Source organism: Anabrus simplex, chromosome 2 (assembly GCF_040414725.1).
Source record: "Anabrus simplex isolate iqAnaSimp1 chromosome 2, ASM4041472v1, whole genome shotgun sequence".
Lineage (NCBI taxonomy): Eukaryota > Metazoa > Arthropoda > Insecta > Orthoptera > Tettigoniidae > Anabrus > Anabrus simplex.
This window is the reverse complement of record NC_090266.1, coordinates 708,132,041-708,156,485: the sequence shown is the minus strand read 5'-3', so window position 1 is coordinate 708,156,485 and position 24,445 is coordinate 708,132,041. Positions and strand designations below refer to the sequence as shown.

At 42.3% G+C, this 24,445-nt stretch overlaps 1 protein-coding gene across 1 annotated transcript in view; it reads left to right on the top strand.

Moving 5' to 3' along the window:
* The window catches only part of LOC136863055 (MAM and LDL-receptor class A domain-containing protein 1), a 198,323-nt gene that overhangs the window by 39,457 nt on the left and 134,421 nt on the right, over positions 1-24,445 (top strand). The window contains exon 2 of the mRNA XM_067139383.2: positions 14,023-14,106. Within this exon, the coding sequence (XP_066995484.2) occupies positions 14,029-14,106 (78 nt within the window). The 5' untranslated portion in view covers positions 14,023-14,028. The remainder of the gene's footprint in view (positions 1-14,022; positions 14,107-24,445) is intronic.

Genomic DNA, 24,445 nt, shown 5'->3' with positions numbered 1-24,445 from the left:
GTTGATACTAACTCCATATTTTTAAATGGAACGGCACAGATTCATACAGCTGACCTAAGAGTTCAACTACGTACAAGTTCAAATATGTAAGTATTTTCAAAATCGGACAATTACTTTTTGAGATATAAGTAAGAACAGCTTGCGCGGTTTGGCATGCCGCATCAGACGGCGTGAAGTCAGGCAAGGATATATTGACGCGTAAGCAGTTTCCTGGGTGTGAGTTCAGCCACAGAATGGATACCAGGGATGTAAGCACGTAGTACACATGTGATAGGTTGGCAAAGTGTGTATGACAGGCGAACACATGACAGAACATGGAGGGTTGATGTGTTTAAAAGAATCAAAATAAGTACTTTGCTTTGAAAGGAACATAACGAAAGAAAATATAGTTGTCACTGATTTTAGTGTACAGTTCATGCTACTCTATGAGTTGAGAAATGAACATAACACAAAACACCGGAAGAGCTCCTTCTAGAAAAGCAAATGTTCAGAGCTGATCGTGGTGGGATGGCAGCAACACTATTATTTATATTTTATTTTATACGGATTAATCTCCGCAGAGCTCAAGCGTGACTGTAGTACCGTGCATTCGGGAGAGCGCAGTTCGAGCCCTGCCTCGCCCAACCTGAAAGTGATTTTCATGGTGTCCCATGTTCAACACAGGCAAATACCAGATAGGTACCTTTGTGATAGGCCACGGCCGACGTCCTTTCCAAATACTTCCCATTCCCATCCGTGAGAAAAGACGCTAAATTGAGCGCAACCTATTACATGTCAAAACAAAACAACTTAAATCTCCCTTCCCCGTTGTGTGTTTGCCAGTCATACAATAACGTTGCACACCCAGGGTATGTTACGGTACATCACATTATGTTTACAGTACATGCCTGGTATCCGTTCTGTGGCTGGAATCAAGGCCAGGAAACTGCTTACGCGTCAATATGCCCTTGCCCGATTTCACGCCGTCTGATGTGGCATGCAAAACCACGCATGCTGTTCTTACTTATATCTAAAAAAGTAATTGTCCGATTTTGAAAATACTTACATATTTGAACTTGTACGCAGTTAAACGTTTAGGTCAGCTGTATGAATTTGTGCCATTCTATTTAAAAATATGAAGTTAGTATCAATATATCGGTTGTTAATCACCCCATGAGACTAAGTAGCACGTTATTTTCAAGACCCTGCATACCATTTACGAATATGAAAACAGAATGCCGATATCTTTAATGGTTTAGAAGTTATTTGCGTGTAACATGTTAGGTGAATAACGCTGTATAATAAATCTCTCTGACATCATTCGTTGTCTTATATCATCTCCTTCGAAATTCTAATCAAAATGAAGTCCATACAATCTAGACACGAAATTCAAAGTTTTCTCGAGTGCAGAAAGCAAGTGTCATATGCCACGCGACTCCCACTCCTGTGGTGAAAGAGTTAGTTCCACACCAGTGCTCACTGCTGGACCCACCTTTATTCCAATTCTCTTCCCATTGACAGTAGTCCCTGTTACATTGATTCGAGGCCGTACACACCTGTCAGTAGTTTGGTGGAACATACTGTTGTTCAATGTTATGTTCGGTCGTCGTTATAAAACCATCTGCTACAGCGAGTCGAATCATTGAAATCCGTGAGAAGTTCGAAGTTAAAACGCTTTAGACGTAACGACTACTTCGTTGGGTGGCCAAACGCCGGAAATGGAGAAGTGAAAATAACTGACTTTCTTCTTCTTCTTCTTCTTCTTCTTCTTATTCTTCTCTGCTTCTCTGCTTCTGCTTCTTATCCCAGTTATTTGTGGGGTCACTGGAGTCACCCTGGGTCATTTTACTTCTGACCGGATGTTTAAGGCCAGGTGTCCTTCATGACGCCACGTGATTTTTGAAATGGAAATCTTACCCAGAATCGACCGAAATTCGAGCCTCAGCCTTACGGGTGGAAAGCCATCATGTAAGCCACTGAGCTAATCACGCCCCCATTGGAATAAACTGACAATTCTACCCCAAATAAAGTAAAGCAAAGCAAAGTCATCTTCGTACAGACCATGAAGTACCTGTGAGGGGTAGAAGGTAAGGACTTCCACTATCCGTAACCTCGGCAGAGTGGTTAGCTCTATATCCGGCCGCCTTTGGCCACAGGAATTAACCTGGCACTCATTTTTGGTGTAGGCTGAGTGAACCTCAGGGCCATAAGCACTTCTGGATATGGAAATCTCGTTTCTTAAATTTTGCGAATTCCTGACGGGGAATCTAACCCACGTCCTTCCGGGGGAACCGAGCATGCCAATCAATCAATCAATCAATCAATCAATCAATCAATCAATCAATCAATCAATCAATCAATCAATCAATCAATCAATCAATCAATAATGATCTGCATTTAGGGCAGTCGCCCAGGTGACATATTCCCTATCTGTTGTTTTTCTAGCCTTTTCTTAAATGATTGGAAATAAATAGGAAATTTATTGACCACCTCCCTTGGGAAGTTATTCCAATCTCTGATTCCCCTTCCTATAAACTAATATTTTCCCCGATTTGTGCATTTGAATTCCAAATTTATCATCATGTTGTGTTCAGGATATAGAAAGAGAATGGGTGGCATACAGGGATACTGTTGTAGAAACAGCAAGGGAATGTCTCGGAAAAACTGTGTGTTGTGTGAGGAAAAAACAAACATCTTGGTGGAATGTTGAAGTGAGAGCAGCTTTGTAAGCGTAAAAGGAAGGCTTATCACAAAGGTCTCCAAACAAGGGCTGATGCAGACAGATGGAAGAAACAGAGAGAAACAAATAGTTGTTGAATCCAAAAAGAATTCGTGGAAAGATTTAGGTAATAACCTGGAAAGGCTAGGTCAAGCAGCAGGGAAACCTTTCTGGGCAGTAATGAAGAATCTTAGGAAGGGAGGGAAAAAGGAAATGAACAGTGTTTTGCGTAATTCAGGTGAACTCATAATAGATCCCAGGGAATCATTGGACAGGTGGAGGGAATATTTTGAAAATCTTCTGAACGTAAAAGGAAATCTTCCTGGTGGTGTCGCGAACAACCGAGCTTATGAGGCCACAGCACTAGTTTCAAATAGAGGATTGTGGCGACGTTTAGTAAATGCACAGAGGCTTGCACACTGAACGCTGAAAGGATAATGGTCTATAATGATGTATGTATGTTCAAATTGTGATCTTTCCTACTTTTGAAGACACCACTCAAACTTACTCGTCTACTAATACCATTCCACGCCATCTCTCCACTGACAGCTCGGAACACACCACTTAGTCGAGCAGCTCTTCTTCTTTCTCTCAATTCTACCCAGCCCAAACTTTGCAACATTTTTGAAACGCTACTCTTTTTCGGAAATCACCCATAACAAATCAAGCTGCTTTTCTGTGGATTTTTCCAGTTCTTGAATCAAGTACTCCTGGTGAGGGTCCCAAACACTGGAACCATACACTAGTTGAGTTCTTACCAGAGACTTATATGCCCTCTCCTTTACATCCTTACTACAGCCCCTAAATACCCTCACAACCATGTGCAGAGATCTGTACCCTTTATTTATTCTACAATCCCCATTTATGTGATCACCCCACTGAAGATCTTTCCTTATATTAACACCTGGGTACTTACAATGATCACCATAAGGAACGTTCACCCCATCAAGGCAGTAATTAGAACTGAGAGGATTTTTCCTATCTGTGAAACTCACAACCTGACTTTTAACCCCGTTTTTCATCATACCATTGCCTACTGTCCATCTCACAACATTATCGAGGTCATTTACTTGCTCACAATCTTTTAACTTATTTATTACTCTATACGCCTTTACCACCTCGCCCAGGAAGCCCCTGTCGCATATAAACTTCAGCTAGACAAAGTTTCTTTGAGTGTGAACACCTACCTATATGGCAGGGGATTCGCTTCCAATTGCAGTGAAATGAACACTGTAATGAAAGGCAGTCATGTTCCAGAAGGCAGCGGAAAGCTGCGTCTTTTCACGAAGTCTTTTTTTTTTAATTCAGAGTAAAGTAAAGCTATCTCTGTATAGATCATGAAGGTCCTTGGAGGGGTTGAAGATAAAGGCTTCTGCTCCCTTTAACCTCGGCGCTAAGTTGGAGAGAGTCGTTAGCTCTTAGTTTGACGGGCTTAACCCACAGGAATTAATCTGTTACTCATCTTCGGCGTAGGCTGATTTATCCTCAGAGCTATATGCCTCTCCAGAAGTGAAAACATCGTTTCTAAATTTTTCATTTCCTGGTCGGGAATTGAATCAACGCCCTTCCTTCCACGCTTTTACCGCCTCGGTGTCCGACTCGTTGGCTGAATGGTCAGCGTACTGGCCTTCGGTTCAGAGGGTGCCGGGTTCGATTCCCGGCCGGGTCGGGGAATTTAATCTTCATTGGTTAATTCCAATGGCCCGGGGGCTGGGTGTTTGTGTTGTCCCCAACATTCCTGCAACTCACACACCACATATAACACTATCCTCCACCACAATAACACGCAGTTACCTACACATGGCAGATGCCGCCCACCCTCATCGGAGGGTCTGCCTTACAAGGGCTGCACTCGGCTACAAATAGCCACACGAAATTAAATTAACCGCCTCGGTTAGGTTAGGTTAGGTAAGGTAGCCGCACTTTCTTATCTCACTTCACTAAACTACAGGAACAATCCCTGATTAGCGTAGTGACATAGCTGTGGCTTTCTATCGAGGGTCCAATTTCTATAGATCCTGAAGTGGAACTTTCAAACGAAGAAGAACGTAGTGTCAGGAAGGACAGTCCTGTATAAACCCGAAGTAATCCAGCCTGGATCTTTCGATCCTACAAAATGTCTAGGTTAACCTGAAGAAAGTTGTAAGGGGGCCACGCTGATGGCACATGGGTATGAGTCGAAATACACAAAGAGAAAGCGAGAGATAGTTACTGGATTGTTTTTCTTCCTAACCTCTTAATATCTCTCAAATGCAGATAGATTTTTCGGGTTACTGGGGAAGTAAAGGATTATAACTGGGAAAGTAGTGGTCTTGGCTTTGATTAAGGTACAACCCCGACATTTGCTTCGTGTGAAGAAAGGGAAACTGCGGAAAACTATTTACAAGGGTACTAACGGTGTGGGTTCGAACCCATCATCTCTCGAACGCAGGTTTACAACTTCATCACCAATAGCAGGTACCATTTAGCCTCATTTAGCATCATTTAGCCTCCTACGTTCAAGCACTAGCCAATTCATCACATTTTCTGGAATCTAGGGGTAGAAAATTTCAAATTCCATCCGGGAAATACTTCTTAAATCTCATCCACATACTGCGAATAAATTTTCTCTGGGCACATCCACATCCATCGTGATCCTAGCCCTGATTAATTATAGACACAATTCGCACCCGTGACCCCACCAGAGTGTGGGGTACGCTGTACGAGAGAGCTGAGTCTAACATTGGACTTGACGGTGTTTTATGGCTGGATGCCCTTCTTGACGCCTAACGTATTACAGACATAAGTCATTATACCCTTTCACTGCGATTATCAATTAGGACGCCTTCGTCAGCTCTTCTTCTTCTTCTCCTTCACTGTCCTTCTGTTCTTCTTAGGCCTCAACTTGCTTCAGCGATAGATGACGAAAATAATCTTCAAGGGCGTTTGAGTATAAGACAGACTACTGGATATCTCATTTTAATGAAAATCCACAGCCTGTTTCCAGTCATTCGACCGGGTCAGGAATGGAATGAATGAAGCTCGCATCTAGCGGCGAGGATAGGAACTGTGCCGGCTGCCGAACCCTGTTGCACTCCTCTTGGGCAATGATTAATGAATGGAAGATGAAATGAAATGATATTGGAGAGTATTACTGGAATGACTTACGACAGACAAAACCTGAGTACGGCGGAGAAAAACCTATTCCGCCTCCGCTTTGACCAGCACAAATCTCACATGGAGTGACAGGGATTTGAACCATGGAACCCAGCGGTGAGAGGCAGGCGCACTGCCGCCTGAGCCACGGAGGCTCTATTTCATTTTAATATAATTTAATTTCATGATGAGGTGTAAAAATATCAGGGATGGGATATGATAAGGGAATATCACTAACTATAATGACAATGTATGGTAAACGTTTTATGGAGATACATACCAAAATTAATTTTAAAAATATAGTAATTGAAGAATTATATAACGTGGGTGGACAATTGAAATACATCACCTACCGAGACAAAGAGATTCATAGTTTTTTGTTTACAAAATTGCTAATGTGGGAATTGTATTTTCAATAATGGACAAGAATCGGCGTGACGTAATCCAACAGTGCAGTCTAACATTAAACAATGATGGCTGCCTCCCCAAAAACATCTGTTTACATGAATTCCTAACTGACATTTAAAAATAAAAGTAGGAATTATACTCATCTAATGGTCTCAACAACAACCAAAGAAGTTTAAATTATTCCACGAGTGTGTCATCGCGAGGTGATATTCGCATAGCGAAATACTTGATGTACGGATCTTCAACATTGTGAAACTTAAGGATATTTAGACCGCCCGGCTATGATGTAGGCCTACTGTAGTTTAATTACTGCGTTGATGGGGTGAAAGTTCCTTTTGAGGATCATTGTAAGTATCTAGGTGTTAATATAAGGAAAGATCTTCATTGGGGTAATCACATAAATGGGATTGTAAATAAAGGGTACAGATCTCTGCACATGGTTATGAGGGTGTTTAGGGGTTGTAGTAAGGATGTAAAGGAGAGGGCATATAAGTCTCTGGTAGGACCCCAACTAGAGTATGGTTCCAGTGTATGGGACCCTCACCAGAATTACCTGATTCAAGAACTGGAAAAATCCAAAGAAAAGCAGCTCGATTTGTTCTGGGTGATTTCCGACAAAGGGGTAGCGTTAAAAAAATGTTGCAAAGTTTGGGCTGGGTAGAATTGAAAGTAGAAGAGCTGCTCGACTAAGTGGTATGTTCCGAGCTGTCAGCGGAGAGATGGCGTGGATTGACATTAGTAGACGAATAAGTTTGAGTGGCGTTTATAAAAGTAAGAAAGATCACAATATGAAGATAAAGTTGGAATTCAAGAGGACAAACTGGGGAAAATATTCATTTATAGGAAGGGGAGTTAGGGATTGGAATAACTTACCAAGGGAGACGTTCAATAAATTTCCAATTTCTTTGAAATCATTTAGGAAAAGGCTAGGAAAACAACAGATAGGGAATCTGCCACCGGGGCGATCGCCCTAAATGCAGATCAGGATTGATTGATTGATTGATTGATTGATTGATTGATTGATTGATTGATTGATTGATTGTTAGTATGTTAATGCTCTTCTAAGAATTATCATATTGATCGAGAAATGTATAGATCATGAAGGAGTTAATATAAGGAGTGATCATCATTGTTATTATCATATTAACGCGGTTGTTCAGAAAGGTTAAAGATCTCTTCACGTGGTTGTGAGAGTATTTAGGGCTTGTAGTAAGAATGTATGGGAGGTGACGTGTAAGTCTTTGAGCTTTCTTTCTTTCTTAACCTGTTTACCCTCCAGGGTTGGCTTTTCCCTCGGACTGAGCGAGGGATCCCAATTCTACCGCCTCAAGGGCAGTGTCCTGAAGCTTCAGACTCTGAATCGGGAGATACAACTGGGGAGGATGACCAGTGCCTCGTCCAGGCGGCCTCACCGGTTATGCTGAACAGGGGCCTTGCGGGGGGGGGGGGGGGAAGACTGGAAGGGATAGACAAGGAAGAGGGACGGAAGCGGCCGTGGCCTTAAGTTAGGTACTATCCCGGCATTTGCCTGGAGGAGAAGTGGGAAACCACAGAAAACCACTTCCAGGATGGCTGAGGTGGGAATCGAACCCACCTCTACTCAGTTGACCTCCCAAGGCTGAGTGGACCCGGTTCCAGCCCTCGTACCACTTTTCAAATTTCGTGGCAGAGCCGGGAATCGAACCCGAGCCTCCGGGGGTGGCAGCTAATCACAATAACCACTACACCACAGAGGCGGACAAGTCTTTTATAAGACCGCAATTAGAGTATTGTTCCAGCGTATGGTACCCTCACCAGGACTGCTTGATACGAAAACTGGATAATATCCAAAGGAAAGCAGCACGATTAGTAAGGAGACAGGGTGATCGACTGTGTGGTATGTTCCGAGCTGTCAGTGGGGGAATGGCACGGCATGACATTAATACACGAATAGGCTTGAGCGGAGAAAAAATCATAATATGATGATAATGTTGGAATCCAAGAGGACAGATTGGGACAAATATTCATTTATAGGCCGATGAATAAGGGACTGGTATTAATGATCACGGTAAATGTTCGATCAATTTCCAAGTTCATAAGTAACGTTTAAGGAAATTCTAGGTAAACAATCGATAGGGAATCAGCTGCCTGGGCGACAGCCCTAAATGCAGATCACAGATTGAAGCCATGTTAAGAGTGTAACGCTCCTGCACACGTTCATTTTTTAAACATCACTCGACTTAATGTTTAATTTTCACATATAATTCCACTGCTTTAATTGATTATTTAATTCGCTTCTACGTAGAATAAATATATTATCAAGTCACGCCGATAACAAAAGCTGTAGCGTTCAGACGCTACAGGTAGAAATCGTGTACTCTTTCGACGAAGGTAAAGATGGTAAGACAAATAAGTCTGATAATCACGGCAAGAAGAAGAAGAAGAAGAAGAAGAAGAAGAAGAAGAAGAAGAAGAAGAAGAAGAAGAAGAAGAAGAAGAAGTCCAAATCCGATCCTTTTACAAGGCTGGTTGGCGGCCTCGCATCATTGTAGAAATAGTTCAGTAAAAAATGAAATGGCGTATGGCTTTTAGTGCCGGGAATGTCCGAGGACAATTTCGGCTCGCCAGATGCAAGTCATTCGATTTGACGCCCGTAGGCGATCTGTGTGTCGTGATGAGGATGAAATGATGATGAAGACGACACATATACCGACTCCCCGTGCTAGCGAAATTAACCAATTATGGTTAAAATTCTCGACCCTGCCGGGACTCGTGACCAAAGGTCAACACGCTAACCATTTAGCCAGGGAACCGGACAACACTTCAGTGAAATATTGCGATATATGCATACGGTCATTAAGCATATATTGTATACTAAAGTCACCCCTTATGAGTTTAGCTTCAACATCCACCAAAGATAATTTTTAAGTACTGCTGCAGTTTCAATTTAGCGAAAATCTCCACTTATTTTAAATAACGATCCTAAGTAGACGTCATCTTCTTGAAAATGAAAATCCTCAGCCTGTTTCCAGTCATTCGACCGCGTCAGGAATGGAATGAGTGAAGCCCCCATCTAGCGGCCTGGAAGGAATTGTGCTGCCTGCCGAAGCCTGTCGCACTCCTCTGGGGCAATGATTAATGAATACGCCATCTTCTTCATCCATTCAAATATTGCACATGAGTCAATGCTCCTAAGTGTGTTGATGATCGTCGCTTCATTGATTATGCAAGCGTAACACGCTCCAAAATTTAAATCATAAAATTTTACCACATTTTATAAAAATGCATGTTACTTTAATAAGTAACTGGGATTAATTTCTTGAAATTAGACCTTCAATTTAATAACACCGAGCCGGAACATACCAACTGCATGGTTCTGTTTGCAAGATTGTTAAACTTTTTTTTTTTTAAATACCGGAGTCAGCCAGATATCATAGTGCCATATTTAGTCCTGCAACTAGAATTCTCCCAACACTGAAAGGTCTCATTGTTAACAATGAAATTTCCACATTTAATATTATAATTAATTGCAGATAAAATGAGAAGGTCAGTAACTGTAGCGTGAGGTAACCAGTAGCCCATGTTTCCCCGAGTTCATTATACCCATTTCCTCACAGGCTATCTGTATGATCTGCTACCTCCGGTTCGGACCAGCCACAACCAGCAATACCAGCAAGCCCGTAGCGTGAATCTCTATTTTTGTAAATGCAGATGGCCTTTTTTAAATACATTCTGATACTTTCAGCGAGATTGAGAAATTTGCATTGGGAAAGGAATCTTAAAAACTCATCTCAGCTGTAGGTTATTTTAAGCATCAAATTTGTTACAAATAATAATGGCTTTTATTTTTGTATCTATTGGTTCGAAATTGCACCGACACAAACAGGTCTCATGGTGACAATGGAATGGGACACATCTAGGTTTTTGGAACGAAGTGACTGTAACCTTAAGGCAAAGCCCCAGCATTTGTCTGGTGTGAACATGGGAAACCACGGAAAAACAACTTCAGGACTGCCTACAGTAGGGTTTGAAACCACCGTCTCCCGAATGAAGCTCACAGCTGCTTGACCCAAACCATGCAGCCAAATATAATAATGGTCCTTCCTTCAGTATTCTAATATGGGGACATTACACGAAGGGCCTGTCGGATTCCCTCCACCGTGAGTCACGTGTAACCTCCAGCGATGTTAAGCTATTTTGTGGACCGTGACGATGTTAGGCAAGTGTAGAGTACCGCTATACATACAGTGTCTGTTTTTTGCTGTGAAAACAGAGTTCTCTTTGCATGTGCGGACGTGATTTGTGGTTGATGATGGTAGTCACTGTCAAAAAAGTTAGGTTTATGGAGATAACAGTAATTTTATTAGTTTAACGTAAACTTTCACAAAAGCTGTGCGGACTTTTATATGGAAGAATCAGCGTCAAGCTTCCTATACCTCTCCTGTGTTGTGGTCTGTCGTAATAAAATGTGTCTTGCCAGCAAACACTTCGCTAATAAACTTGCTTAGTTCTATTATGTTAGGAAAGTAACAAGCAGCATTTAGGGCAATTTGTGGCGAATGCTATTATTTAAACTCGTTATGAAAATATGTAATGAAATGGCATATGGCTTTTTTTTTGCTATTTGCTATACGTCGCACCGACACAGATAGGTCTTATGGCGACGATGGGATAGGAAAGGCCTAGGAGTGGGAAGGAAGCGGCCGTGGTCTTAATTAAGGTACAGCCCCAGCATTTGCCTGGTGTGAAAATGGGAAACCATGGAAAACCATCTTCAGGGCTGCCGACAGTGGGGCTCGAACCCACTATCTCCAGGATGAGAGCTCACAGCTGCGCGGCCCTAACCGCATGGCAACTCGCCCGGTGCGTTGGCTTTTAGTGACGGGAGTGTCCGAGGACAAGTAGGCGACCTGCGTGTCGTAATGGGGATGAAGACGTCACATACACCCCGGCCCCGTGCCAGTGAAATTAACCAATAACGGTTAAAATTCCCGACCCTGCCGGGAATCGAACCCGGGACCCCTGTGACCGAAGGCCAGCACGCTAACCATTTAGCCATGGAGCCGGACATGAGAATATGCTTATATAAATTATATAAAGTGTATATAAGCCTAACTATGCAGGAAATTTCTACGATAATGTCTATCACTATTTGGGCGAGGAAGTGCACCTTCAATTGATATAGATTCTAAGAGAAGTGGAGGGAATAGGGATTTTGTGGCGCAGGATATTTTTAAGCCGGCTCCGCGCTCGAAGGGTAACGTGCCTGTCATTTACCCCGAGGCTCCGGGTTCGATTTCCGACCAGGTCAGGGAATTTTACCTATCTCTGAGGGCTGGTTCGAGGTCCACTCAGCCTACGTGATTAAAATTGGGGAGCTCTGACGGTTAGACAGCGGGCCACATTCTAGAAAGCCAAGAGTAACGGCAGAGAGGATTCGTCGCGCGTCGTAATCTGCAGGCCTTTGGGCTGAGCAGCAGTCACTTGGTATATCAAGACCCAAAAGGGCTAATGTAATCTAACACCATCTTACCCCTCGGGGTACAGGCCACACCCTGGTCAATTTGATCCCACAACAACAGTCCACAAACCACCACAACAATGCAGTCCCAGTCAAAACTTATTAAGAAATAGCACTCAAGGCCTTTATAGGTCGACGGGCTAGAATCATCATTGGTCCCTCGGGACCTCTGATAAAGTGGCTATTCATTATGCCATGGGGTTTGGTTCGGTTTAGAAGTTCTTTAACGTGCCGGTAGCCAACGACACAATTTAAATACTCAAATGCCACCGACTCCAGCAGAAACAACCCGCTATTTTGGAACTGGTAGAACAATGACAACAACACTCACTCAGTGCGCAAATGTGGAAACCAATCTCATTCCCATCGATTTATTCAATTGCGAATCGTATGCACCATCGACGTAGTCTCTTTTCTAGTTTTTTAAAAAAATTTATGTTATTTTATAAAATTTGCTTTACGTCGCACCGACACAAATGCGTCTTACGGTGACAGTGGGTTAGGGAAGGGCTAGGAGTGGGAAGAATGTGACCATGCTCTCAATTAAGATACAGCCTCAGCATTTTCCTGGTGTGAAAGTGGGATATCGCGGAAGGCCATCTTCAGAGCTGCTGACAGTGGGGCTCGAATCTCGTATCTTCCGATTGCAAGCTGTTAACTACTGTACGTGACCCAAACTGCGTAGGCACTCACTCGATCATTTCTTTTCTTTTAGACTTTTCAAATGCTGTACATTCATGCAACACAAACGTTTTACGAGCTAATTTGAGAAGAAATTTAAAAATATCTGAATATTAGCTTGAACGTTTCATTTTTATAAGTTTCAGTGGTTCTTTTCCGGCTCTTTTGGATAGGAATAGAGAATCCCTCTCTCATCTGATGACCCCGGTTCAATTTCAAGCTGATTTTAGGGTTCGAGCTGGGTTTTCTCGGACTACTATAGGAGAAGCAGTGAACGCAGATATAAAAAAACCAAGCAACACGACTGAGGAAGCATCGCGCTGACCACGTGACACTCCAGTATCTGCAGGTAACCTGACTGAGCAGCAGTCGTCTTAGTAGGCTCGAGATCGGGCGAGTTGGCCGTGCGGTTAGGATCGCGCAGCTGTGAGCTCACAACCGGGAGATAGTGGATTCGAACCCCAGCCCTGAAGATGGTTTTACGTGGTTTCCCATTTTCACACCAGGCAAATGCTGGGGCTGTACCTTAATTAAGGCCACGGCCACTTCCCTCCCATTCCTAGGCCTTTCCTGTCCCATCGTCGCCATAAGACCTATCTGTATCGGTGAGACGTAAAGCAACTAGCAAAAAAAAAAGTAGGCTCGAACATATGCCAGTTTCTTTAAATAACGCGCGTAAAAAGGACTCTCGATACTGGAAAATAAGAACAAAGCGTAACCACTGGATGACTAAGTTCATAGGAAATGTGTAAAACGCATTTATAATTTACAGATCCCCAGGTACTGTGTGACACTGCTGATATAATACGCAGATTTTATGCTGGAAGCTAGGCAACTTGAATGAAATACATTCTGACCTTTCCACTGTTGTTTGCAGACAACATCCTGAAGGAAGTTCAGTGCGGTAATTAAAAGTTTGAAATGCTGTGTTACAGTAGTCACGGTTTTTCCCTATAACAACTTATCACTGTACAGTGAAATTTGGTGAATGTTATAAATATCCTGAATTGATTATTGCGGTTTGAAAAGGTCTCCCGTCGAGTTTATCGGCCTTAGATACAGGATGAGTTGATACGAACATCCACCACAAATAACTGCAGACTCATTAAGGACCTTGTGTTTTCATATTCTTAAATAGTATTACGATCTTCGTGAAACAGCATGCTATCCGTTTCTATGAAATTACTAAGAACGCAAATATCGATACCAATTTTTCTTTTAATGGAACTCTACAGGTTTCAGCCACCAGCACAGCAGTAAAATAGACTAATTTAGTTATTTACTTGAGAGCATACAATTATTCCAAATTATAGGTCACTATTTCAAATTAACGGAGTATGGTAGGAACTGGAACAAGTGACTGCAAGTGACTGATCTCCACAACATGCCCTGCTTCTCTCTCAGTGTATTCCCCAGATCTCCAGGTGCTGTGTCATACTGCTGATATAATACGTAGATTTTATGCCAGAAGCTAGGAAACTTGAATGAATTTCATTCTGACCTTTCCACTGCTGTTTGCTGACAACATCCTGAAGGAAGTTTCGTAACTGAAAGTCTGAAATGCTGTGTTTCTCTATAACAACTTATCTCTATTACCTAGGAGACCATGGAGAGAGGAAGATGGCTGACGATCCTGTTGTTGACACATTCCTTCGCCATACCAGTAACCAAGGAAAATAACGGGGTAAGTTATTAACTATATTAAGTACCAATATATAGGTGATGTTAAGAACACTGAGAGTAATATTAAGAATTTTCCCAGTAGAGAATGATACTTGAACAGCTCACTTAAATAAATTACTTGAGATCTTAAAAATATAGGAATATGTTAATGACAAGTCACATATTTTGTAAATTCTACAAAACTCGCACCCAAAATATTCTCATTAGAGTGTGGATATTTTTCTCTTTCGTTTGAATAATCTAGGTAATTTTTTTTAATGTCCTAATCGTTCCCAGAATTGATCTCGCTTTCTTTCCACAGGTTTGTTAATTTTTACTACACTCTTAATTGCCAGAACGATTATTTTTCACAATTCATAAGCGACATGAGCTTAACTTAGTATCTAGCCTTAACCTGCTCATCGTTTGATAGTAAATAGATTTAACAGCATTTAAGAGCATCCATGCCAACAGTGTAGTCATGTTGAAACACCAGATCCTATAAGATCACCGAAGTTAAGCAGCATTGGGCGTGATCATCACTTAGCTGGATAGCTCACGTGCAGTTATCTAGAGGAGTGGAAATGATTTGGTCACCCTGCCGCTAGTAACCTCCGTCTCAGATTGAAAGGTCAGAGGCCTCTGGCCTAGCTTGGGGCAATAACAAGGTCACCACCGTCCAGATCGTGGTAAGGAGCCGCCACCCTGCCGCTAGTATCCTCCGACCTAGCTTAGGGCAATGACAAGGTCGCCAACGTCCAGATCGTGGTGAGGAGCCGCCACCCTGCCGCTAGTAACCTCCGACCTAGCTTAGGGCAATGGCAAGGTCGCCAACGTCCAGATCGTGGTAAGGAGCCGCCACCCTGCCGCTAGTATCCTCCGACCTAGCTTAGGGCAATGGCAAGGTCACCAACGTCCAGATCATGGTAAGGAGCCGCCACCCTGCCGCTAGTAACCTCCGACCTAGCTTAGGGCAATGACAAGGTCGCCAACGTCCAGATCGTGGTAAGGAGCCGCCACCCTGCCGCTAGTATCCTCCGACCTAGCTTAGGGCAATGGCAAGGTCACCAACGTCCAGATCATGGTAAGGAGCCGCCACCCTGCCGCTAGTATCCTCCGACTCAGATTGAAAGATCAGAGGCCTCTGGCCTAGCTTGGGGCAATGACAAGGTCGCCAAAGTCCCGATCGAGGTAAGGAACTTGGATTTGATTGTTTTGCAGGGCGCTACGAGTAAATTGTCAGTTATCGAGTTCTTTAATTGTACCACGCATTTCATCACGCCAACCACCGATCTTAATACTCGGAATAGACCCATGAAAATGAATAGACTTAGAGAAAGATGTCTGCTTCTGGTGATTGACTCTTCTTTCTCAAATTCAGCAACTTTATGAAATAACTCAGCAGCTCCACGAAAGATCATGAAGTTACTGGTTATCTTGTGGAAGATAGGAGATGATTAAACACATAAGGTGCAACATACCTGTCTACGATAGTGTTAAATGAATCTTATTATTCATAGACTACTACTATAATACAACCGTTTCTGACTTTAACTTGGGAAATAGAAACCTATGTCACTATCCTTTACAATGGTTATTCCGACATAAAACTAAGATTCATTACTGCTGAGATCTAATGCTTACTATGTCTTCTGGCTTGGATTAGAACAGGCCTTACCAACTGAGGTGCCGCCAGGGCCCAGGCCGGCCCCAGCAGCAGCACCGGTATGGTTGGGGGAAGGTAGGAAGCTGCAGAGGAAGCACCACAGGTCAAGTCAGCGCCCAGCTATGTAAACAATTATTAATGGTGATTTTATGAACACACAAACACACCATTTATTCTATATATTTTTTTGTTTGCCTTCGTGTACATTTAGCATTTACTGTAAGTCGATTGTTGACATCGTTTTGGTGCAACTAATTTACCAATATTGGGTACAATCGATCTGGCAGTAGACATTCTATAAGGTAGCATGAAACAGAAAAGCCCTGGTTTTACTTTTGTTTAAATTCATAATTGAAAACATCTGTTCGCGTGCGTAAGTTGTACAGAATATTCACGTAAATGTTAAGGGAAGTGAATGAAGTTAGGGAAATTGCTGTGGATGAGCACCTTTGTAAAGTGAAATTAAATCAGCGCTGTAATGGTAGTACCTGTCGTTTAGGATTGCATTGCATTGTAGTTTTATCAGCCCTGTTTGGAAAGATGATGGTGATTTTTTAGGACGCGCTAAAAATGGCGTCATAAATATTTAAAGTTGAGGTGCCATATCGTTAATTTCTTTGAACTGGGCATTGAATTAATCGTGCAAATCCTATAACGACGTGTGGTAATCTCCAAGATTTTTTTAAGTAGAGGAATTTAATGATTTTAATAAAGGATAGATGTCAAAATTTCCAACTTTAAAGTAGTTTTTAAATAACAAACTCTGCATTTTGAAAGCCTTAATTCTATCACACATGGTGCTAATCAACTTGTTTCCCCCTTGCAATGAATTATATTTTACTTTACTGCCTCAGACATACACGTGCTGTCGCACTGGCCGCTACGTGGCGAATGACAGAAAGCGTGACCAACAAACGGTGAATAAGTTATTATGGGAAGGACAGCTGAATCAGAAAGTGATGGAACCAACGAGAGGGAAATATATTCTAGACGCGGTGCTGATAAAACCAGATGAGCTCTATAGGGTAACCGAAGAGTTAAAAATAAATATGTTAGAAAGGAATGCTCTAAAACTAGGACTATTAGGCAATACCATATGGCTCATAAGAGTGGATTGAGCAAATTTTTAGAGAGCAATCACGATCAATGGAAAATGTAAATGTGAACAGCCTATGGGATGGGTTTAAAGCGACTGTTGAGGAGTGTAAAAACAGATATGTACCTTTAAAAGTGGTAAGGAATAGTAAGGACCCATTGTATTATAACAGGGAAATAAAGCGATTAAGAAGGAAGTGCAGATTAGAAAGAAATAGTTAGGAATGGTTGCGGGAGTAAGGAGAGATTGATGGAGCTCGCTAGGAAATTGAATTCAGCGAAAAAATCAGCTAAGGGTAACGTGATGGCAAACAAAATTGGGAGCCACATAAATTGTAGAGAGCAATGGAAGGACATGTGTAGATACTTTAAGGTAGAAACAGGTTCCCGGAAGGACATTCCTGGGATCATTAATGAACAAGAGGAGTGTTAATGCGAGGACTTACAGAAGGCAGAAATATTCAGTCAGCAATGTGTAAAGGTAGTTGGATATAAATATAATGTCCTGATAGAGAAAGCGACTAATAATGGCGGAATACGGAAATTTACCTATGATAATAAAGACATTTATGAAACGATACAAAAGTTGAAAGCTAGAAAGGCAGCTGGCCTAGGGATATAGTGCCGTATCTGAAATAGTTATTTCATTACTGCTTGCATAAAGGAGATATACCAAATGAATGGAGAGTTGCAATAGTAACACCAGTGTATAAGGGAAAGGGTGATAAACATAAAGCGGAAAATTGTTTAGTTTGTAAGCTCTGAGAAATCATTCTTTCTGATTATATTAGAAACGTTTGCGAAATTAATAACTGTAGTGAGATGGACAGCAGACAGTGGTATGATTTTAAATGGGATGAAAAGCAAAGTTGTAAGTTTCACCAAGAGGAAAAGTCCTCTCATTGTTAATTAGTGTGTTTATGGGGTGAAAGTACCTCATGGGGAACCACGAACCTAGCCACCATTACCTGTCTACGCGTTATTTGATTACTGCTTGCATGAAGGAGATATACCAAATGAATGGAGAGTTGCAATGACATGAGGAGTGTAAAAACAGATATGCACCTTTAAAAGTGGTAAGGAATAGTAAGGACCCATTATATCATAACAGGGAAATAAAGCGATTAAAGACCTATGGTGTTTCGCACAGTGCGGCGCCATTTACAGGCAACGCAAATCTATGGTGTTCATCACATACGAGTCCTAACCACAGGGACCCGCACCATCCTGTGGCGTTCCGCATGTAGTGGTACTAATCACGGGTACTGTAAACCCCATCCTGATTCACACTCTGTTGCTACTAATCACATGAGTTGACATGTCAAATACTGTGGTTCTACTTTCCTAGCGATAAGCACCATTATGAGGGGCCGATGACTTGGATTTTGGACTCCTTCAGACTAAAAGCATAGGCTAATCGATTCAGTATTGTGCTATATACGCAGTCCCTTGGTCAGCAATACTATTGTTTCACGTCAGTTTCTGTGAATGTGAGGCATTGCGGGTCGGATCCACTGATTGTTTTAAATTCATATCTTTCCATTCATTCTTCGTCCTCGCGTTTTGAATTCTCGTCAGTGGAGGATTTTGGACTTTTAATTTGTCATTCCATTTCGTCTCATTTCGTACCATAGGACCGATGACCTAGATATTAGGCCCATTTAAACAAGCATCATCATCATCATCCCATTGGGAACAATGTTAAGTACCTAGGTGTTAATATAAGGAATGACCTCCACTAGGGTAATCATATTAACAAGGTGGTTAAGAAAGGTTACAGATCTCTTCACATGGTTATGAGAGTATTTATGGGTTGTAGTAAGGATGCAAAGGAGAGGGCATGTAAGTCTCACGCAAGATCGCAGTTAGAATATGGCTCCATTGCATGGGACCACACCAGGACTACTTGATACGACAACTTGAAAATATTCAAAGGAAAGCAGTACGATTTGTTCTGGGAGCTTTTCGACGAAGGAGTAGTGTTACTAAAATGCTGACAAATTTGGGGTGCGAAGACTTGGGAGTAACGAGACGAGATCTCGACTATGTGGTATGTTTCGAGCTGTCAGTAGTGAGTTGGCGTGGAATTACGTAAGTGGAAGAGTAAGCTTGAGTGGAGCTCTTGAAGGCAGGAAAGATCATAATTTGAAGATAAAGTTGGAATTCAAGAGGACAGATTGGGGCAAATATTCATTTATAGGACGAGGATTAAGGGATTGGAATAAATTATCAAGAGAAATGTTCGATAAATTTCCAAGTTCGTTGAAAATATTTAAGAAAAAGCTAGGTAAACAATTATAAATAAATGTAAATATGAGGTAAGTCCGCCTCTGTGGTGTAGTGGTTAGTGTGATTAGATGCCACCCCCGAAGGTCCAGGTTCGATTCCCGGCTCTGCTACGAAATTTGAAAAGTGGTACGAGGGCTGGAACGGGGTCCATTCAGCCTCGGGAGGTCAACTGAGTAGAGGTGGGTTCGATTCCCACCTCAGCCATCCTGGAAGTGGTTTTCCGTGGTTTCCCACTTCTCCTCCAGGCAAATGCCGGGATGGTACCTAACTTAAGGCCACGGCCGCTTCCTTCCCTCTTCCTTGCCTGTCCCATCCAATCTTCCCATCCCTCCACAAGGCCCCTGTTCAGCATAGCAGGTGAGGCCGCCTGACCGAGGTATTGGTCATCCTCCCCAGTTGTATCCCCCAACCCAGAGTCTAAAGCTCCAGGACACTGCCCTTGAGGCGATAGAGGTGGGATCCCTCGCTGAGTCCGAGGGAAAAACCGACCCTGGAGGGAAAACAGATTAAGAAGAAGAAGAATTTGTTTTTGCTAGTTGCTTTACGTCGCACCGACACAGATAGGTCTTATGGCGACCATGGGGCAGGGAAGGGCTAGGAGTGGGAAGGAAGCGGCCGTGGCATTAATTAAGGTACAGCCCCAACATTTGCCTGGTGTGAAAATGGGAAACCACGGAAAACCATTTTCAGGGCTGCCGACAGTGGGGTTCGAACCTACTATCTCCCGAATACTGGATACTGGCCGCACTTAAGCGACTGCAGCTATCGAGCTCGGTAGAAGAAGAAATATGAGTTAAACAAGTGATAGGTAATCTGCCACCTGGGCGACCGTCCTGATTGCAAATCATTGATTGACTGATGAGGGTAATGAGTGCAGCACTATGCGCTCCAGCGCTAACGCGAAAACGTTTTCATGTATAAGTCTCCGATCTGATTGAAAAAAATGGCGTATGGCTTTTAGTGCCGGGAGTGTCCAAGGACATGTGCGGCTCGCCGGGTGCAGGTCTTTTGACTTGACTTCCGTAGGCGACCTGCGCGTCGTCATGAGGATGAAATGATGATGAAAACAACACATACACCCAGCACCCATGCCAGCGAAATTAACCAATCATGGTTAAAATTACTGATCCTGCCGGGAATCGAAGCCGGGACCCCTGTGACTGAAGGCCAGCACTCTAACCATTTAGCTATGGAACCGCACGATCTGATTGAGATTTGGTACGACGACTTCAGTAAGAATGTCTCAGTCAGTCATATCAAAATTAGATGCCCAGTCATATATTTAACACCTGTATTGAGGAGTCGAAGTTTGCTCATTTAAGCACCTCATAGACAGGAGTGAGCGGCGGGAAGCAGCTAGATGCAGGACAGCTGGCCAGTTCATCTACAACGCTCTCAGTCTTTCTCTCTCACGCACACATTACTTCCCCAGTCTCGGCAATCGCTTGCTCAGCCTCGAAGTGGTTTTCCGTTGTTTCCCCACTTCTTCTCCAGGCAAATGCCGGCATGTTACCTAACTTAAGGCCACGGCCGATTTCACCCCTCCTCCTGGTTTATCTCTTCCAGTGTTCCCATCCTTCCATAAGGCACCTGTTCAGCATAGCAGGTGAGGCCAGCTGGGTGAGGTACTGGTCCAGTTGTATCCCTCGACCCAAAGTCTCACGTCCCAGGACACTGCCCTTGAGGCGGTAGAAGTAGGGGTCCCTCACTGAATCCGAGGGAAAAACTAAACCTGGACGGTAAATGAATTAATAGAAAATAAGGAATACATTTGTAGTTCTCTCGCCTTGCCCCTTATTAGTCACCGTCATTGTCGCTAGTCTACTTGGTAAAATAAATTATGATATATGCCTAAGCTCTACCTACTGTCATTTCTTGATGGATGCAGTACTTTTGCATCTGGATCTTGACACAGGCCGGAGTAAAATGTACCTTGCACCGATGTCCCACTCTCCACGTCCGTCGGACTGAAGAAGATCGATTAGTCTCGACCCACCTAAAACTCCACAGACATTAACTGGAATTTCAATCGTAGTAATTTTAGTGGGATGTTAACAATTAAGTCATTGAACTGTAACAAGTCACGCAGTATAACTATCAGCGGCGAAGCGTCGGGTGAGACAGAGTAGACAGCGTGTACTGTTAACATTTTGTGAACGAAATATTGTCTAGTTAATTCAATTATTTTTTGGAACATTAATTATTTCCACATACGTGACATTATGGTATTCACCGCTTTACTTATTTTCGTCTCACTTCGGCAATGCCCGGTCTCGCGTCAGTTACACGAAGCAGGTGGGCGAAAGTAGACACTGTGTATCTTCCCTTTGATTTTCAAAGCTTTCAGGTAGAGCAACACTAACGCTATCTGTAGGTACTCACTGTGGAACTAAGACTTTCCTATAACGAGATTTCTCCGCCCAGTAGACAGACTAACCAGCGTCTCTTCTTGCGCTCATTGGCTACTATTTGGGTCTCAGTTATAAAGGTGCTCTTATTGGCTGCCATCTCAGGCACACTTTTAATGTAATTACTTTGAATTTATTATAACACAGGTCTAAAAATAAAATAATAATATTCAAATACGAAGTATAGCAAACTTACACCTAATAAATTAATGATAGCATCAAAACTCTTCAAGTACATGCATTTTCTTGTCCGCCAATATTAGTTATGGTATTATAACCCCAACAACTGTTGGCTTACACTCTTGATAATGAACTCCAGGGTGTGCACACGGGAACAACAAAATTGCTTAACTTGATGCTGTCTAATCCGTTAACATCAGTTTCTAGTGAAAGTGCTATGAGTGCCTTGAAACGAATTAAAACCTATTTAAGTAATTCGATGACCAACCAGAGACTGTCTAACTTGGGGACTAAAGCTATCGTGAAGGAACTGCTGTGGCATCTTAGCAAGACTCCTGACTTCAAGACGAGAATAATAGATACGTTTGCTGAAATGAAGGACAGGCGGATTGAACTCATTTAGGCCTACATGCATATTGTTTAAGGTGACTTGTACGAAAATCAGTTTATTTATTACTTTTCTTATCAAATCTACATAACAATGAATTATATTGTTATTTTTTATTCTAAAAGTATATTGTTATTCGACAGCTCCCCGCTACCTATTTAGTCTATATTTAAAAAGAAAACGTGTGCATGTAGGGTTATAGGTTGTTATAGGGTTTGTATTAGTTTCAGAATCATTGATAAAATACTGAATACAGATCTGTATACGTCGAGAACAAAATTCCATATATAATATGATTAAAATGGTTAAAATTAAAAAAATATCTGTCTATCCCTTTACTTAGTTCATGCTTCGCCACTGATAACTAATACTGTACACACGTGTGAATACCTAAAATGTGCAACCTACTTACAGACCTCGATGGGAGTTCGATCTCATGTTATATATTTATTTCCTGTGCAATAACGAATTTCTGTGATAGCTGCTCTGAACCTCCCACTCCTTTCGTTATTTTCATATTCGCTTCAGAGAAATTCATAAATTGTAACTCATTTTACGCCTTCACTAATTGTATTAATTCTACCCCTTGTACAGTAAATACATCAACACAGACTCTATAAGAGCGCACACTGTCGAAGAGACACCAACCGAGTAAGCTACGTGGTTTTGATCATGTAGAGCTTGCATTGCGTCAACCTTGAAGATGATTTTCCGCTGTTTCCCGTTTTCACACTTATCCTTTCCTATCCCATCATCGCCAAAAGATATAACTGAGTCGGTGCGACGTTAAAACACTTGCAAAAAATAATTGAGGGTCTCAGTGGAAGAACGATCCATCCTAACTGGAGATAAATAAGTTTTTATTAAACTGTGTACAGCAGTGGTATTCAAAGTGAGGTACGTCAATTTATCGTAGCTTCTGTTTTCAGTAAATAGATCAGAAAAGAGTCGAGACTGCTCATTTTCAATACAATCTTTTTTTTCTTTGATTTAGTGTTTCTGTCTATCACTACACAGGGTCTGAACTATTCATACTAAAATATGTGTCAGTCTGAACCTCGCATTGACTTGATACGTAAAAAAATGCTTACTTATGCTGCATTTCTCTTGTTTTATTTTTTTGTTTCGAAATACAGTCATTCCTCCACTTTTCCAGTAGCAATGTATAGACAATACCAATTGTTGCATTAATAATACTCGTACCGGGCGAGTTGGCCGTGCGGTTAGGGGCGCGCAGCTGTGAGCTCGCATCCGGGAGATAGTGGTTTCGAATCCAACTGTCGGCAGCCCTGAAGATGGTTTTCCGTGATTTCCCATTTTCACACCAGGCAAATGCTGGGGCTGTGCTTTAATAAAGGCCACGGCCGCTCCCTTCCCAATCCTAGGCCTTTCCTATCCCATCATCGCCATAAACCTATGTATGTTGGTGCGACATAAAGCAAATAGCAAAAAATAATACTGGTATATAAATCGTTGCTAGGCAATGAAAACCTCGTAATTCCACCCACGAGAAAACCACGTTTCTCCATCTGCCTTGTGAAGGCTTGGCGCGTTGCCTGAGAACAGAAGACTCCAATGGTCGAATAACTGGGCTATCGGTAAGAAACGATATGTCAGGAACTGTTCCCCGGTCATTGCTGACCGCTCAGCTCTGAGCTGCTTCTGTAAACTTTACTCCAAAGGAGTTACGATATACATAATACATTATTGGGGAACAGGGTGGTGTAGTGGCTTAGCTGCTTGCCTGTCATCCCGGGGACCGTGGTGGGATTTTCACGTGGTGTCAGGAAGGGCATGCGACCTTAAATTCCCGGCCACAACTCTTTTAATTCCTTAGTATGTGCAGGGACCCTCAGCATGCGGGATAAGCTGCGATAGATGATTTATTATTATTATTATTATTATTATATATATATATATATATATATATATATATATATATATATATATATAATTCGCTGGGGCCATCAAGGACCACGTTAAGTCTTGTTGCATTTGACACTGAACTTGGCCTTCTTTAGAGCCCAAAATTCCCTCATTCTTTGTGAGTGGGCCTGCTTACGCTCCTCTGTCCAAGGGGCACCGTGTCTTCTCTTTGGTTGCCCGTCTCGGTTTAGCCCGTTCGTCAATATTTTCTTGCGGAAGAGATCTCTGTTAAGGGCGTCTTCAGCTGAAATATGTAGCATTTGCAGGTCTTCTTTGGTATTTCTAAACCAGGGAATTGTAGTTTTGGGGTTTGAATCAAAAAAGTGAAAGATTTCTTTAGTTAACTTTCTTCTGTCCATTCTTTTCAGATGACCGTAAAATCGTGCCCGTCTTTTTCTGATTGTGCCCG